Source organism: Rhodofomes roseus, assembly GCF_022264815.1.
Source record: "Rhodofomes roseus strain CIRM-BRFM 1785 chromosome Unknown C8Q71scaffold_8, whole genome shotgun sequence".
NCBI lineage: Eukaryota > Fungi > Basidiomycota > Agaricomycetes > Polyporales > Fomitopsidaceae > Rhodofomes > Rhodofomes roseus.
Genome location: NW_025952964.1, coordinates 1,100,708 through 1,116,894, shown reverse-complemented (window position 1 = coordinate 1,116,894; position 16,187 = coordinate 1,100,708). Strand labels below are relative to the sequence as shown.

General features: G+C 57.3%; 5 protein-coding genes across 5 annotated transcripts; 2 read left to right on the top strand and 3 right to left on the bottom strand.

The window, feature by feature from the left end:
* Nucleotides 1-1,009: 1,009 nt before the first annotated feature.
* C8Q71DRAFT_723165 (uncharacterized protein) lies at nt 1,010-6,893 on the top strand (the record flags this gene model as incomplete). Its single annotated transcript, XM_047921570.1, has 16 exons — nt 1,010-1,064; nt 1,126-1,243; nt 1,287-2,082; nt 2,178-2,694; nt 3,019-3,118; nt 3,294-3,380; nt 3,544-3,960; nt 4,058-4,124; nt 4,154-4,254; nt 4,555-4,574; nt 4,981-5,078; nt 5,136-5,204; nt 5,523-5,678; nt 5,737-5,899; nt 6,080-6,102; nt 6,726-6,893. The coding sequence occupies 16 exons, from the start codon at nt 1,010-1,012 to the stop codon at nt 6,891-6,893; spliced, it is 2,955 nt and encodes a 984-aa protein (XP_047779945.1).
* A 393-nt stretch (nt 6,894-7,286) lies between these two features.
* On the bottom strand, nt 7,287-9,616 carry C8Q71DRAFT_755123 (uncharacterized protein). Its single transcript, XM_047923530.1, has 3 exons — nt 8,992-9,616; nt 7,504-8,935; nt 7,287-7,439 (listed from the first exon to the last, which is right to left on the bottom strand). Exons 1-2 carry the CDS (start codon nt 9,358-9,360, stop codon nt 7,583-7,585), a joined length of 1,722 nt encoding a protein of 573 aa, XP_047779944.1. The 5' UTR covers nt 9,361-9,616; the 3' UTR covers nt 7,287-7,439; nt 7,504-7,582.
* Nucleotides 9,617-9,654: 38 nt separating this feature from the next.
* C8Q71DRAFT_755120 (uncharacterized protein) lies at nt 9,655-12,035 on the bottom strand. The gene is made up of 2 exons (XM_047923529.1): nt 11,490-12,035; nt 9,655-11,429 (listed from the first exon to the last, which is right to left on the bottom strand). Exons 1-2 carry the CDS (start codon nt 11,859-11,861, stop codon nt 10,020-10,022), a joined length of 1,782 nt encoding a protein of 593 aa, XP_047779943.1. The 5' UTR covers nt 11,862-12,035; the 3' UTR covers nt 9,655-10,019.
* A 35-nt stretch (nt 12,036-12,070) lies between these two features.
* Nucleotides 12,071-13,146, top strand: C8Q71DRAFT_755119 (acyl-CoA N-acyltransferase). The gene has a single exon (XM_047923528.1). The coding sequence runs from the start codon at nt 12,226-12,228 to the stop codon at nt 13,057-13,059; it is 834 nt and encodes a 277-aa protein (XP_047779942.1). The 5' UTR covers nt 12,071-12,225; the 3' UTR covers nt 13,060-13,146.
* Nucleotides 13,147-14,367: 1,221 nt separating this feature from the next.
* C8Q71DRAFT_723162 (uncharacterized protein) lies at nt 14,368-16,125 on the bottom strand (the record flags this gene model as incomplete). The annotated part of the gene is made up of 2 exons (XM_047921569.1): nt 14,368-15,714; nt 15,769-16,125. 2 exons carry the CDS (start codon nt 16,123-16,125, stop codon nt 14,368-14,370), a joined length of 1,704 nt encoding a protein of 567 aa, XP_047779941.1.
* Nucleotides 16,126-16,187: the final 62 nt, after the last annotated feature.

Sequence of the window (16,187 nt, the reverse complement as noted above, 5' to 3'; positions counted from 1 at the left end):
GTGAGTCCTGGTGTTTTCGCATCTGATGCAGTAGAAACACCAATGATGTGTGAGTACGAGTCATGACTCTCGTCAGTATGCGACATACTTACGGCTTCAGTCAGAATCAGTGTCTCCAGTTCAGAGTCAACGGGGAGCTGATGAAGAGGATTTCATAGTGGATGGCGTGCTTGGATGCACTCGCTTGGAAGATATGCTTTTGGCTGGTAGGGTCAGAGACAAAGTGTCCATACCTGTGCAGTCTGTCGACGAGCTCTTTCCGAGTCGCTCATGATGTGAGTGAGTTCTATTTCTGTACAGAATTTCGTCTCGTCTCACAGCTAACGAATTGGCAATTCCTGGAGTTCAAAGAACCATTGTCGAGAATCCGCGACGAGTCGATACCGGCATTGTTGGACTAGGAATCGGGACTGAGTACGTGTTGAAGGAGCGGATTGCTCGTTCAACTGTTGGGGCTATACAAGCTCTCGCGACGGGACACTCCGTCGCACCGGAGTACAAATACATCGCCCGGGGCGGCTCAGCGAGACCCGTTCAAGCAATATGCCATGGGAGGTGTGTGGTCTCGGCGAATAGACATCCTGCGCCGAACGATGACCCGTTCGATTCAAGTTTAACATGCCGCAAAGCTCCTGTTGGTGACGTCCACAGAACGGCTTCGCGCCGTGCAGGCGCCTCGGGCGGGATATCGCCGCCAGATAACGACGAACAAACAGTTGGCGAGGTACACTGGTCATACACCAAGAAACTTCGGTGCCGCACAGTTGATATGTGAGCCGTCCTCTCGGAGTGTGGATACCTGCGGATCGGTCAACTCGGTGGGCGCGCTACTGGCATCATTTCCAATGCGCCAATCGAGGAGCGACGGAAGAGCTTCGCAAATCACATAAAAGACCGACCTTGGGCATGGAGGCCTTATACCGCGTCGCTGATTGACCATCCCGGGCCTTCAGCCACTCGAGTAGTAGTAAAAATCGACAGCCCACAGATCCCAGCACGTCCAGAAGCAATGTCCGACGCAGACTCAGAGATCCCGTCGCTCCCCTCGAAGCGCGTTCCCTACGGTAAGTGTCTCTATGGCGCTCTATATCCAACATTCTCGCTGACATTTCCGTGGACTGACAGTGCCCCTCGGCAAGTCCGGGCTCAAGGTTTCGCGGATCATATTGGGGTGCATGACGTACGGCGCGCCCGAGTGGGCTGGCTGGCTGCTCCCCGAGGCGGAGGCGATCAAGCATATCAAGTACGCGTACGACGCGGGCATCAACACATTCGACACCGCCAAGTGAGAGTCCTATCTCGGCTGGGGAATGGTCACGCTTCGAATACTACGCGCAGTTCATACGCGTTCTCCACGCCGGCCTCGCAGAGTCGGACCAAATACATCCCACCACTTTCTTCTACCTCCATCAGCACGCTCGTGGCAAGCCGCTCTTTCCTAATATACGCGAACTGTCCTGGGGCAACGTCACCCATGACCTCGCACCGATCATCTCACCGACTATCCGTATCCTCCGAATTCCAGACAGCGGGCTCTGCATGTTTGAGTTTGACAACTCGCGCGAGTCCTGCATGCAGCGCCATGCCTTCAAGACACAGCTCCCTAGCATTCTGCGCTGCCTTCCAGACCTTCAGGTGCTCCAGCTGCAACGGCTCGGCCATGAGGGCTTCTGGCATCCATTCGCGCCGCCTCCCGAACACCGTTTCGTCGCCAAAAATATTCGCAATCTGTACATCACAGAGACGTATGACACCCTGATGAAGGGCGCCCTTGCGGTCGTGTCCACGATCCAGGGGCTGACGGACCTGAAGATCGACGTCGCGCTCTCAGGTCAGTCGGCCGACATGGAGGACCTCGATAGCTGGGACAAGACGCATATCCGCACGTTCAAGAAGCTGCGCCACTTGCAGATTGAGGCGGGCATGGCTCAGGCAGCAATCCTCATCGACGCTATTGTCGCACCTAACCTCGAAGACGTAGAGCTGGCGCGCGACTGGGAGAGTGACCCTTGCAAGGTGCCCTCTCAGCTCACCAAGGCCTTGGAGACCCTGGGCACCCGGAACGCATCCACTGTACGGAGGGTTCGCCTCGACTTGCGTAGCTTCAAAGTAGATGGCGAGCGACGCGGATGTGAGCTTGCTTTCCCACTCTGACAAAGCCGCTACTTCGACTGCAGCACCTCCGGGACCTCAACATCTCCCTCGACCCTGGCTTGCGCAGGGAGGACATAGACGTACCACTCCTCTCGATGATGGAGGCGTGGCCTGCGCTCGAAAGGCTCGCCGTGTCGGTGGCCATCCTCACGCCCGACATACTTCGAGCGATTGCGCGTGGCACGCTTCCCAAGTTGGAGAGCCTGGACGCCAAGTGCCTGTCCAAAGACTTCCTTGAGGGTCTGCCGAGCTCCGACTCGCTGTTGCCCCACTCGGGCCCGCGGGGCTCTGATAGCGACGCACTTTCAGGCCCAAAACACGGGCTTCTGCAGCTGCATCTCCTCAAATGCACCAGGGCAGCGCATCCCGCGGACGTCGCCAAGATTGCGCGCTTTGTCGTCGCGCTCTTCCCGCGTCTTGATTTCGATCGGTGCGTCGGGATCCAGTGCTGGCCATTTGATACCTCAGAGGCGGAGATGTGGGATAATTGGCATGGCATTATGCAGGAGGTCAGAAAGCTGCAGGCCGAGCGGCCGAGCGGTACGTCGTGTTAGTAGTTGACGCGTTACATGACCTGCGTGGCGAGGTCTGTACGCAGACCGAGTCGTCTTCTTGGAAAGGACAACATCTCGTGCGCATGTATCTGAATCTGCATGGCTGCGTTTCTTCTTCTCTTGACCTCGTTCAATGCGTTCGGCTGCTCAGATCTCAGATACTACAGACTCGGACATGCATACCATATCCCGCTCATCCCGGAGCCCTGCGGACTGTCACTGCTAACTATCGAACCGCACCGATGACCGATGACACTTCAAACACCCGCCCGTTGCTGGCAGACTTGCACCGTCACCCAATGTTGAATAGACCTGGTGAACATGTGGACCGACGAATTACTGCGAGCCTGTCAGCTTCGCCTCGCCTTCCAGGCGAACGACTCAGACTTCAGCGCTTCAGCGCTCAGCCTGTAGGCAGGCACACACCTACAGACAGGGAACACCATCTTGATGTACGACTGGGTGGAGGACCCGGCGGACAATTAATGCTTGATTACTCGATATGTACCCCGCTTGGTACCTAGGTATAGTACTTCCCGCTCGCTCTGTGTCTTCTGTCTGAGATGATGACCACCACTAGTGTAGGAACGACCGGGGCGCGCGGTGCTCGTCAAACCTGAACAGTTCTCGTGGAGCCATACAACGTGCCAGCTTCAGCGGGACATCGGTGCAGTGTGCACGATAACGCCAGCTTCCACCGCCGAACGCTGTTCGGACGTGGTCGCTGCCGCACAGTGCACATCTCATGGCCGTCGGTCATCGCGGATGTACTGAATGCACCGACCCTCGGAGCGCACAGTGGCCCGTTGCGCGATGCGCTGTACTGCCCCCACAGGTCGGGGATGCTACAGAGCGAGCGGTACAGTGCACTGGCAACTAGGAGGTGGGCACTGCGCAGTTCGCCTTCGAAGCTTCTCTGGCAGACCAGCAGATCATCGTGCTGTACTGCGTACCGCGAGCCAGTGCCTGGTATGCGCAACGTGAAGCCCGCCGACGCAGTCCTGCAGCCTGAGCGTCCACGGGAATGGTGTCGGCGCGGCGAAAGAGTGGCGGGGCCCGCGAAGGAGAGGGGCGTGAGCATGGCAGGTCGCGATCGCGTGGGCGTTGTCGAAGGACGGCGCGTGTCATTGCCTGTCCTGTCCGAGTCGTCCTGCATCCAGAAAGCGGCCGCCTCCTGCGTAAACCACGCGCACACCCTCGTGTCTGGAATGTCGCTCCCCGAATACGTGCGATCCGCGTCGGTGACGTCGACGTCCGTGGGGTTCTGTGCGATCTGCGGTATGCGACGATCCACGATGTTACGTGTGCTGTTGCTCTGTCTGAATCCGGGATATGACGGCGGGATGCAGCCATTGCCGCACTGATGGTCGGCACGACAAGGCTTGCAACTTGAAACCTGAGGGACACATGTACCTGGTGAGTCAATGCCCGCTCTATCGTTGCAGCTCACTGGTATCTTACGAGACGGCACCCTGCGCTCATTGCCTGTGCCCCTCGAGTTGACGGAAGACGAGATCAAGTATTTTGAAGAGCCGTGCAGGCTCAGGTCAATGACATCAGTCGTCGTCGAAGCCTCGAGATGGCTTCGGCGATCCTGGACATTCGGACGGGGTCACGACGGAGGAAGACGATGTGCGCGCGCGGTGCCGGTGAGAAGTGACGAGACGAAGGTTGTCGGAGGTACTAGCAACACGCTTGTTTGTCTGTGAAGGAGAGTTATGGGAATCGAGAGACAAGGATGACGAGAACCCTCTTGAAGCCGCTTCCTTGCGGACTGAAGACTCGGAGGCTGATAGTGAACATGGCAGTACAACGCCTGCGGTAGCATTGTACACGCAGAACGCAGGCTTGACTCGGGCCCAGTCGGTACGTGCAGCCAGTCGACTCTCGTGGAGGAGGAGGAGGTGAGACGCGCGTCGGAATGGAAGGGCGTGGGAAAGTACCCCGCACCGCCGATCGAGAGTGCGGGGAAAGACGGCCCGACGATTATCCGGGCGTCGCAGCGTCGGCCATTCTCGCAGGCCAGTCCCGATCGCAGCTCGCCTGGCTGTCATCTGCGCGCACCGAGGCCAGCAGACAGGCGTGCCACGGTCATCTGCGCGTCCCCCACCGGCTCCTCCGTCTGTGCCGCCAGCCCATCGCCCTCTCCCGACAATTTGACATCGACCTTGTCTCCAGCCTACCCCGTGGGGTTAAATTTGCGCTAGCCCCTCCAGCCCTCCCCTTGCTCCTCCCCCCTCCCTCACTCGGGCTGCGACCTCTCGACCGCCAGGTGCCGCTACCCGCACTATCCGCACGGATCCGTTGGACGTTGCGCTGCGCATACACTCGACACTGCTCACCGTTGTAGCTAAGGACTCGACGAAGATGGTGTGTTGTGCGACACTCTCGTATGTGCGTTGAAAATTGACCAGAATGTGCTCGCAGACCGCCGACGAACACCGCGATGCCCATCTCCTCAGCCTCCGCCTCGCCCTAGGGTCCATCGTCGCTCCTGTGCGTCTTTTTCGTCTCTGACCTCCGCCTGCCGGTGTGGCCCATGCGTTCCTCATCCTCCCACATTCTTTTGTCATTTCTCTCTGTTTTCCCTTCCACCATCATCCCAATCACTACGCTGTCTGCTGTTCCCCGTGGTTGCTTCGTCCTTCGATCGCAACCTGCAGCCTCTGGCGCACCTCATCACCCGTATGAATGGGTGTCTGAGTAATTCCTTACCACCGTCCCCGTCACCACCTCTCCCATGCAGCACACGTTCACCCTTGTCCTCCCGTCCTCCGATCACAGCCCTCACTCCAGAAGCTAACCCACCCCCAGAAACGCCCCGCCTACGCACGCTCCCTCTCCAGCACCGCATCCGGCACCTCCGGCACCGCCACGCCCGCCTCCTCCCCCTCCCACTCCCACTCCCACCCACATCACCCCCACCCGCCCACACGCCGCCCCGCCTCCTCCCTCTCCTCCTCCCCATCCGTACGTATCCCCAAAACTATCTCCACCCCCGCATCACTAACCAGCCCCCTCTCCCCAGTCATCCGCCCCCGCAAGCCCCGACCTCCCAGCGCTCCCGCTGCCCGTCCCCGTCTCCGTCGCCGAGCCCGTCCCCGTCCCCGCCCCCGCGGAGGCTGCGAAGGCCGGCGGCGCGGCCAACTTGAAGACGCGCGTCGGCCTCGTCGGGACGCTGCAGAGCAAGAGTGCGTTCGACGCGCTCGTGCACGGGTCGTGGGTGTGAGCTCCAAGTTCTGCCAGAAGCGCGCGAGGGCGGCTTGTTGTTCGCGATCGCGAGTGCCGGACGGCCGCGAAGGGCTCGGTCCTCGCGGTACGGAAGTCGTATTTATGAGCTAGACTGAGTGGGCACGGACGTCGTTGTGCAGCGGGGGCGGGTGGTGGCAGTAGTGTGTGTATATACTGTAGCATATGACAGGGAGCTGATACTTCGCGTGTATATGATACTTACAGTGTTTGGACTTGTCTGTATGCTTTCGCTTTGCGCTTTGTTTTCTGTGTACGTATCCATAGAGTTCGTGTCTGATACAGCTACTTATACGATGGCCATTTGTCTTTATACATGATAGCCTTCTGTGGCCCCGTCCTCCATAACGTACGCTCGCTGCTAGCGTGCGGACGAGTGACGGACGTACACGCGCTGCATCTAGTATCCAGTCAAGTTATGCACTCACCGTTTTGCGAGGAAACCCCTCGACTCGGACTCTAGAGCTCGAGCTCAACCTACCAAAGATCCGCCGGTACCGCGAATACTGTATCATGCAGACACGGAACGACAAACCGCTTGAAGGGCCGCGCCGACCCACAGTGACACAGTCCTCATACTCATCAGCAGCCTCCGTACATCATCACAACCCCGGAGCTAGCAGCGACTCGGACGACCGCCGACCCGCACGCAGGCACCGGGCCTCTCCTGCCTCCAAGCTCAAGTTCGGGGCGCTCGATTCGGACTCGGAGGCATGTCACGGATATGCACGCCGTGCGCCCTGTTCTTCCTCCGAGTCCTATGCGTAGAACGTCTCCGAGCCCGCCGCGCGCGGCCGACTCGGCGCGGGCCAGCCCGTCCCGGCTTTGGCGGGCTTCATGGGCCTCAAGGGCATGGGGCGCGCGACGGTCGGCATGTTCAGCAGGCCCGCGAACGTGCCGAGGTTCGGTGAGCGCGGGCTGCTGGGCGCACGATGAACGGTGGTGAGCCGGCAGGCTTCTGTCGAGGTGGTCATGGATGTGCTCACCTCGAGGTCTTGCCGGTGGAGGGTGGTGTACTCGTAGTCTTCATACTACCGCCGGGGTTGTTGGTGGGAGAGCGCGCGCCGTCTGCTCCTCTGTCTGTAGCGGTGAGTAGTACTAGCCTGAGGTCCCGGCTTGTATCCTCCCAGAGGAGTGGCTGTTATACTCAGAGAAGCATCGAAGCCGGGGACGAACCGCACAGGTGCAATGCGGAGGCAGCGAGATGCTCATCTCCGCCGCGGACCCACCACGCTCAATGCCACTCCACTCCAGGTCGACAGAACGCAATCAACTTCGTTTGCGGGGGTTGGGTACATAGCGAAACCGTGTTGCCTCGCCTCGCTGGTCCGTCGCGCACACGGTGTCGTGCTGCCGTAGTCAAGGCATGCATGCACCTTGGGCGGTGTAAGCCAAAGCGTGTATCCCATTATTTCCATCGAACTCAACAATGGAGCCCATAATGTGAACTACCAGACATGAACGTTGTGCGCCGCGCGAGCACTGCGCAGAAACAAGACCGCCCTGTCAGCCAGCATCCATCGCGAAGAAGACATACCACACTCACACTACGAATCATAAGTGCCACACGCGACTCTCACAGTGCAGAGGTGTACAGGCTGCAACGCCGCTGTCCATACTCCACATCATAGGTTATCTTCATAATACCACGCAAGCGACATGTCGGTGTAAGGCACCGGATCCGCCCCCACCAGCTTCTGCTCGACCACAAGCCGAGGGAACAGCGAGCGGAGGAAACGAGTGATATTTTCGTGCTTAGCATCGGGCGAATCTCTGGTAAAGAGGCGCTCGATGAGGCGCAGCTCCCGAAGGGCAGGGATCGCCACGTCAGAGTCCGTGGATGCAGCGGGGTTCTCGGCAGCCACGGGAGGGAGGTCCAGGAATTCTTTTGCCAGGGAGTCGAAGGACAGACTCTCGAGCTTCGTACACGTATGCGCGATGGCTGTGAGCATGTCGGGGCTGGGTTCTTGTGCCGGCATGATGAGCGTGCGCAGGTCGGGCCACGCTGCCACCAACGCAGGCACACTCACATCCGCCCTCCCACCATTGAATATGCTGACGTAACGCAGGTGGCGGAGGTCCAACAGCGGACGCGCGATAGGCGCGAACGTCGGTTCGGTGGTCGTCGGGAAAAAGGGCACGGGCCAGCTGCGCACGTCGAGGTGGAGTCTCCAGAGGGTGTCTGCGTTCCGACGACGGAGCGTGTCGAGGGCCACGCCGAGGGCAAGCCCGGCCCTGGTTTGATTTTGGTGGTGTTCTGTGTACACTCCTATCCCCACGTCCTCTAGCACCGGCGCGACAATCGCTTCGATCAGCGCCGTCACTTCGATTCCGAAACCTTTAATACGAAGGCGCTCCAGTCTGTTGAAGGGGCGAACGTCCGAGAGGTCCAAGGCAGCACCCATTCCTAGATTATGCTTGGGGCCCCGTCCAGAACACTTGATACTGAGCTCGACGAGTCGTTGGAGGGAAGAGATGATAACGAGGGCGACTCGCGTCAGGGTGGTGAACGATTCGGAGATGTGTAGGACGCGGATACTCTGACTGAGCAAGCACTCCCCCGACGGCGCACGCAGCGGAGACCAGAAGGTCTCGCGTCCCAGCGTCCGAGTCTTGAGTACTTCAAGGCTGGGAACTCCCTTGAGTACAGTTGGCAGGAGCGCCTTGAACACATGTCGCCGCATGTGGAACACATTAACCTGCGCCTCTGCAGCGTATTCCTCATTTTCCTCGTCTTCTGGGAGGCGTATGATGCGAATCGAGGGTGAGACGACCGACACGAGCTCCGGTGTAGCGTGTTCCCATATGAGCTCGTGAAGGTTTGGGAAAAGTGGCTGTCTGCGCGCATACTGCTGTAATAAAAGGAAGAAGGAAGAGTCGATTGTCTCGTCCCGCGTGTAGCGTAGAACGTGAACATGAGGGGCGTAATGCTCGAACCGAGCCCACTCCTCAGCAGAGATAGGCCTAGGTAGATATCCCTTCACATGTCGATCAATTAGGTTGCAATCACCACGAGCTTCAGAAAGAGACTCACGTATTGGGCATCCGGAAAAGTTGAGTAGGCACCGTGAGCAGTGTCGTTGCCCTCCTCCTCCGAGTCATCGTCCAGTCCGACCGCGGCTAACCGTGCTTCAAGACGATCAGAACGGCTGACGTTGCGGCGAATGAAGTCTCGGAAGATAGCTCGGCAGATCCAGCCCAAGTGCTGGTCTCTCCAAAGGACCCTCACGGCCGATACGTGGAACAGACGACTCACGCGTGCACAGCTTGCTAGGACAGCATGATGCACAGAGGTATCTCCGGTGCCCCTAGGATGATCGAGTTGGTCATGCGCGGCAATGGGTAACCTTTTGAGGATTTCGTCCACTAGTTCGAGCGGAAGTCTGTCCACTGGCGACTGCATGCTGTAGTCACCGCTTGAAGCCTGGGGTAGCCACCGTGCAAACACAATCAAGTGGTTCGGCTGAAGAGCAAAGTTTGCACCTCAGTGAACAGCTAGCAAAGTCGAACAGATTTACCAACGGGCTACGAGTCGAAGGTATACAGAGACCCACGGTGACAGCGCGTTCGGTCGCTCTCACTGGCAATGGTGACGGTAGATAAGTAACTCACGTAAGCAACGGAGAACGGCCGTAGTACGTCGCCGTCACATGATCGCGTCTCGGGGTCGCTCGCCGCCTCATTTGCAGTGACAGGGTGCTGGTCAGTGGTAGTCCGAGAGTTTCTTACACTGTAATTTACATACATACAGCAGCTGCATACGGAAGTAAGTTACTTGTAAGACGCGTTGCCGTGGCCGTCGCGTGCGATACGCGGTCACCTGACCAATGTAGAGCGCGCCCATATAATCCAACAAGGACTCGGATTCCAGATGCACGGCACATTTAGCTTACTGAAACGCTTGCTATCAGATCTACACTACTGATGATTTCCGTTTCAAACTAGATATAGTAGCAATGGCCAATTGCGAACAGTCCACAACCAGGCCCTTGCACCTGGGCGGCCGTCATCCTGGTGAAAGATGCCCATGAACCCAGTATGAAGGTATACGATTATTGTGTACTACGCACCACTTCGTCGCGCCTGTTGCAACTTCGCCACTTCATCCATGACATCAAAGGATATGGCGTCCCTCTTTATGTCCACAGTCACCGAGCACCGCCCGGGTACCAGCTGAGGAAAGAGAGAATCCAGGAGGTACGCAATATCACCAACAGCTTCAGCGCTCACACCGTGCACATGCTCCCCGAAGCGCAGTTCTTCGAGCATGGACTTGTTGGCGTCGGAGACCAGAGCGTACGAGCGGAAGGGGATGCCTTGCGATATGCCAGGGACATTAGACCGTGACCAGGACAGTGTCCTGACCGTGAGACGCTCTAGCAGAGCGCATGTACGCGAGATGATTTCTAGCGCCTCTCCGGTGACAAAGAGATCTGGCAAGGCGAGAGTCTGCAACGCCGGCCAAGCCGCTACCAAGGCAGGTACGCTGATGGACAAGTAATGATCGCCGTCTAAATTGGGTTGGCTGATCATGACATCGCGGAGGTGAGAGAGTTCGGCCAGTGGAATCGCCAAAGACGCAAAATGTGTGTCAGGAGTGGTACCTTTGGGGAACAAGACCCCGCTGTAGTGAGGGATGGTGAGGTGAAGCTTTTGCATGAAGACTGCGTTCCGGCGGCGTAGGTCGCTGAAGATCGCGCATAGGTGGTTCTCTTCTAGGGCCGCAGCGGTATCTTGACTATCCAGCCAGGTCCCACATGCCAGCACTACAGCCTCCAATTTGGGTGCAACGATCGCACGGAAGACAGCGCGCACCCACACCGTTCGCCCGTCGATCTGTAGGCGCTTGAGTCCGGCAAATACACCGATGGGCAGTAGTACGTTGCGACCATCATCCATGTTGGCCGGGTCATAAGAGCCTCGACTATCGAGCATGATATCAAGCTCTGTTAGTGCCCTAATCGTGGACAGGGCTGCAAGGCCTGCTCGCATGAGGGCGCGATGCGATTCGAAGAGGTGTAGAGTGTGGATGCCCTGAGTCACGAAGTGGTTGTCGGGCCTTGAGAGAAGCGGGAACCAGAAGGCCTCGTGCCCAAGCACAGGCAGCGTGAGTTCCGCTAGATCGGGGAGACGTTCGAGGACGCCGCGAAGGAGCTGCTTGAACGCATGTCGTCGCATACGGTATCCATATTCGTATGATTGAGAACCATTCTCCATCTCGGCGTAGTCCTGCGGGAGGTGGAGGACACGGATGCTTGGTGTGATCACGGATACCAGCTCGGGTGTGGCATGCTCCCATACAAGCTGATGCAGGTTTGGAAAGAGAGGCTTGCCCCGAGCATGCTGCTGAAGGAAGAAAAAGACGGAAGGGTCGATCGTCTCGTCGGTCGAGTAGCGCAGTACGCGGACGAACTGGGCGTAGTACTCGAAGCGCGACCATTCTTCAGCGGCAACAGGCCCGGGTAGATAACTCTGAGATTGGCACTGGGTGAGAAGAGCACTACGACCACGACACAATGGCATAAAACTCACGTAGTTGAAGGGATAGTGGCATGAATCGATACCCACAGCCATGTCATCGTTTGCCTCATCATCCGACTCGGTTCCTCCTCCCCAAGTTTCATCCTCCTGTTCAGGCCACTTGACAGAGCCGAAATCAAATCGTGACAGCACGGCACTGCAGGCACGACCTAGCCGCTGCTTCCTCCATAGGACTCTCAGTGCAGGCTCATGGAACGCACGACACGCCCGCGCACTCCGAGCGAGGGCTGTTTTTGCATTGTACATGTTTGCCATGTCGGTGTCAGCCTCGAAAGACTCCGCATGTGCGTGCTCAGATAGTTGTTCAAAGATCGCATCCAATAGTTCCAGCGGGAGCTGAGGGAGTTGTCTGTGTTGTAGCATGTCGCATAGTCGATGGCTGAAGCACGCGGAGGCCAAAGGAACGAAGCCAAGTTGTTCAGGGCGCTAATGAGCACGCACCGGTAGTCTCATCACAAGACCCTCCTCGTGGCGTGAGGGGTTTGTGTCGAACCCAAGTCCGAAGTCGAACCTATCTGCACAGCACCATGCGGACACGACGGAGACAAACGTGTTTCCTGACAGTTCCTGATGTACTTATTGCTGATCGGATTGACTCAATGAGCGCCTGCCAGTGACGCGTCGATGACTCGAGTGATTTACAACGGTAAGTATATAGAGGCTATGTACACCCTGGACGCTCGTAAACGGGCTTGCCCGCCTCGTTCTGCTCGCACCCATCGTCCAGATGTCTTTCGTGAATCTCTACAACCCCCCTCCTCCGGCGGATCCGCCTCCCGGCACCGATACCGCAGTCGACCCGGATGGACCATCGCTCTACGGACCCTCTCCTTACGACATCAACTTCGCCTTCCCGCTAGACACAGCTTGGCTCGAAAGCACGCATGTACGCCTCACTCCGTTCATCCCTCGCGTTCACGCGAGGGCATACTGGGACGCTGTCGCACCCGTGTCCACGGAGCTGTTCCGCCACTTCGGTATCGCATGGGCGACTATGGAGGAGAACCTCGCGTACATCGAGAAATCCTACCGGCAGAGCCCAGAAAATATCCTCTTCGCAATCATCGACAAGACACGCTCGGGCGAGGCGAGCGCACAACGTGATGACGACGCGATGAGTGCCCCTCCAGCCGCAGGCAGTCTTGCGGGCGTGATAAGTCTCCTTCACACGAGCTCCAAGAATTTGACGGCAGAAATCGGCTACACCGTCGTCTTACCTGCATTCCAGCGAACCCACGTTGCTGCGCACGCTGTAGGTTTACTCCTGCGATACTGTCTCGATCTCCCGAGCGCTTCACCTCCCGGCCTTGGGCTCCGACGCGTGCAGTGGATGGCATATCCGGAGAATATCGCGTCGATACGGCTCGCGGAGAAGATGGGGTTCAAGAGGGAAGGAGTCTTTAGGTGGATGTGGGCGGTCTCGGATGAGGAAGGAGTGAAGCCGAGGAAGGGAGACTCTATGGAAGACAAGACAGGGCGAGATACGGTGATACTCGCCATTTGTTGGGACGACTGGGAGGAAGGGGGGCGCTCTCGTGTACAAAGTCGAATTAGTGCGTAGTAATATCGCCCTTGTGCAATTCATGCCGGCCCTCCAAGGCTGTATTAGTCACGACTCACAGTGAATACATCATTGAATAAGCCAAAAGAGGTGAACCGCGCAATATTATCTTAGCCGGAACAAGCTCAACGTGCATGGATCTGTAATTTGTTGTAGCAATGGATATGTAGATGGTAACCGCGGTGCACCGCAGCCAGCAGTGTGCATGATCCTGTGGCCTTCACGTCAGCTTATCGTAGGCAGCGGTAATGCGGTACATACCATAATTCATACCGTGGACTTGATGTCACTGTTTCTGGCTTGAGTTTGGCTCAGAACCTGAGCGGCATCGGTCTGTGACACGTTCATGAGAGATTCGCTATGTATGATTAGTATGATCGTGACAGTTCAGTATGTCGTGGACAACGTACGAATCTGCTCGATGTTCTGCCTGGAACCTCTTTACCTCTTTCAGCACCTGAAGCCAGCTCTTGTGGGATCTCATCGAAGGATGTATAGCGTAGACTTGAAGCCGAGGGAAGAGCTTACTCAGGAAAAAAGCAATTATTCTGATGTCGTCGGGTTCTATTCTCGTGAAGGGGTCGGCGAGACACAACGTCTCGAGGACGTTTCCAGCTACGTTGCAAGGTGCATGGTGACGAGGATCGTCCGGCTGCCTTGCATCCTGCGCCGCAAGTAGCTGCAGGAAGTCCTCAGACAAGCACCGCATCGTCAGGGTCTTCAATTGGGGGGAAGTGCGCGCAACAGCCCGAAGCGTATCCGGGAAGAGCAACGCGGGACGTAGGGACAGCGTTCGGAACAGCGCACTTCCAGGCCGTACAGATCATACATCGTGGCGTTGGCATGGTTCACATAAGATGCGGCAGCTCGAGAGTCAGGATTTCAGCCATGACCGGTTGACCCCCGATCTCTCTTCGAGTGGACAGATACCGATCAAACGTTCGAAGTCTGCTTCACAAGTACTGGCTTCACTTGGGTGATCGCTGACGCGGGAGTTGACAGCACGCGTAAGTGCTCCACTTCATTGATGCAACAAAGAGCGAATAGTAATCAGTAACATTGAGATGTAGCCCGGCTAGTTCTCTTCCTAGTGACAGTTTGCGGTTCTGACAAAAGGGGGTATTAGAATGCGCAATGCGTACTAGCATTGAGGCTACAGCCTGCGGCCTGAGGACTTACTAATCGTCAACTTGAACGCTTCCGAGTTGATCGCTCGCCGGTCTCGTTGGTCCCTCTGTGAGCATGCACATGCGAGATATGTTGAGCGACAACGTCAATCAGTCATCAACAAAGACATGACGTACGATCTTATCCGCTCAACCGAAGGTTCGCCATCTCTTGTAGGACCCTATCCCAGTCTCCATCGCCGTCCGTTGTATGCGTAGTATCCACGCAACGCTCGGGACGAAGCCGGGGGAAGAGCTTGTTCAGAAACCTCGCGATCGCTGTAATGCCCGCAGGTTCTGTCACCTTGAAGGGGCTGACGACACACAACTCTTCGAGACCGTGTTCGATACCCCTTGAATCTGGTGCATCGGAGACGTTCGATGTAACTGGAGGTATCAGGGGGAAATCCTTCGACAAGCGCAGCACCTTCAGTCTCTTCAGACGAGGACAGTTGCGCACTATGCCCTGAAGCCTTTCCGGCGACAACACCATCACTGCAAGGGACAGTTTTTCGAGCATCTGCCAAGCCGCTAGCATGGTAGGTGCCGAGGAGTCGATGACTCTGGCAGCAGGGTCATCAATGTCGAGCTCATCGAGGTGGCGAAGTGGAAGCAATGGTCTAATGAGTTCGGAGAACGCCATATCGGACGCACTGCCATACGTTACCAACTTGACTCTCCGCAAAGATCCTGCGTTGCGTGTACCCAGTGTGTGAAGGGAAGCGCGAAGTAGAGCTGGAATACCAGAGGACTCGGAATCGGAATGAGCCATGCGGTGTAGCTCTATATCTTCGAGCTCTGGCGCGATGATCACATCAACGAGAGTTGCTGTCTCCGAAACCGAGCCTTCGATACGTAAGCGCCGCAGTTCCACAAATGTGCGGATGGACGCCTTGCTCCACTCGCGCCGCGTCGCGGGCGGGTACGCATCGTCTTCATAGGTGAGGACATCGATCCTGAGCTCGTGGAGATTTTGACTAGTGGAGATGGCAGGGAGGGCACCGCTCAACAGGACGTCGAGGGACTCCGAGATATGGAGAACGCGGATACTCTGGGTAGCAAATCGACGTCCAGGAAGCGACGCGAGTTGCAGCCAAAAGCCCTCATGGTGCAAAGGCCGTATCTCGAGTTCTTGCAGGTCAGGCATCCTACCGAGGATTCCGGGGAGGAGCGTCTTGAGTGCGTGCCGCCTGGTGCGGTACGCGAGCTCGTGCGGCTGGCAATAATTCTCCTCTTCTCCGGATTCCTCGCGCAAACAGAGGACTTGTATCGTCGGCGATATGACAGAAACGAGGTCGGGCACAGCTTGACACCACTCAAGCTTGCGCAGGTTGGGAAAGAGCGGCTCGCCGTGGGTGTGTTGATGGAGATAGAATAAGACAGATGAGTCTACCTTCTCGTCTAAGGTGTATCGGAGGACGCGGATGAACTGTGCATAGTACTTGAAGCGCGACCATTCCTCAGGTGAGATGGGTCCCGGTAGATAGTTCTGACACAGATACATCAGCCCCGCGTCAGCATTGAATTATAGAACTCGACGCACGTAGGTGTACAGATGGTCGTCCGGATCGATACCGACAGGCCAGTCCTCGTTGTCGTCATCATCACCTTCGTCGCCGTCTTCATCGTCCGCGTCCAGCGGGCCTTTAACACAAGCGAATGTGAACTCCCGTAGGACAGCGCCACAAGCGTTCGTCAGGGTTTGTTCTCGCCATAGGACCTTCACTGCAGGTGTCTGGAAAGCGCGACACACGCATGCGCACCTGGCAAGCGCCTCCTTGCCCGCGAGGAAGTCAGCGTATGAATCGCTATGGAAGACTCCAGATGGATATAAATGCTGTAAGATCTCGTCCACCACGTCGAGCGGGATGCTGGGTAAGGACGGGTCTGGGGGCAGCATGATTGGTCGATAACAAGCTGAGGAACCAGACTGCAGATGACAGGGACAGACACGTAGACCTT

What these genes read in the sequence shown, in the direction of transcription:
- C8Q71DRAFT_755119 (XM_047923528.1), top strand. Translation starts at nt 12,226, where the DNA reads ATGTCTTTCGTGAATCTCTACAACCCCCCTCCTCCGGCGGATCCGCCT.
- C8Q71DRAFT_755123 (XM_047923530.1), bottom strand. Translation starts at nt 9,360, where the DNA reads ATGCAGTCGCCAGTGGACAGACTTCCGCTCGAACTAGTGGACGAAATC. An exon ending in CTTTTCCGGATGCCCAATAC is followed by an intron (nt 8,936 to 8,991) that starts GTGAGTCTCTTT and finishes CGACATGTGAAG; the next exon opens with GGATATCTACCTAGGCCTAT.
- C8Q71DRAFT_755120 (XM_047923529.1), bottom strand. Translation starts at nt 11,861, where the DNA reads ATGCTACAACACAGACAACTCCCTCAGCTCCCGCTGGAACTATTGGAT. An exon ending in GCCACTATCCCTTCAACTAC is followed by an intron (nt 11,430 to 11,489) that starts GTGAGTTTTATG and finishes TGCCAATCTCAG; the next exon opens with AGTTATCTACCCGGGCCTGT.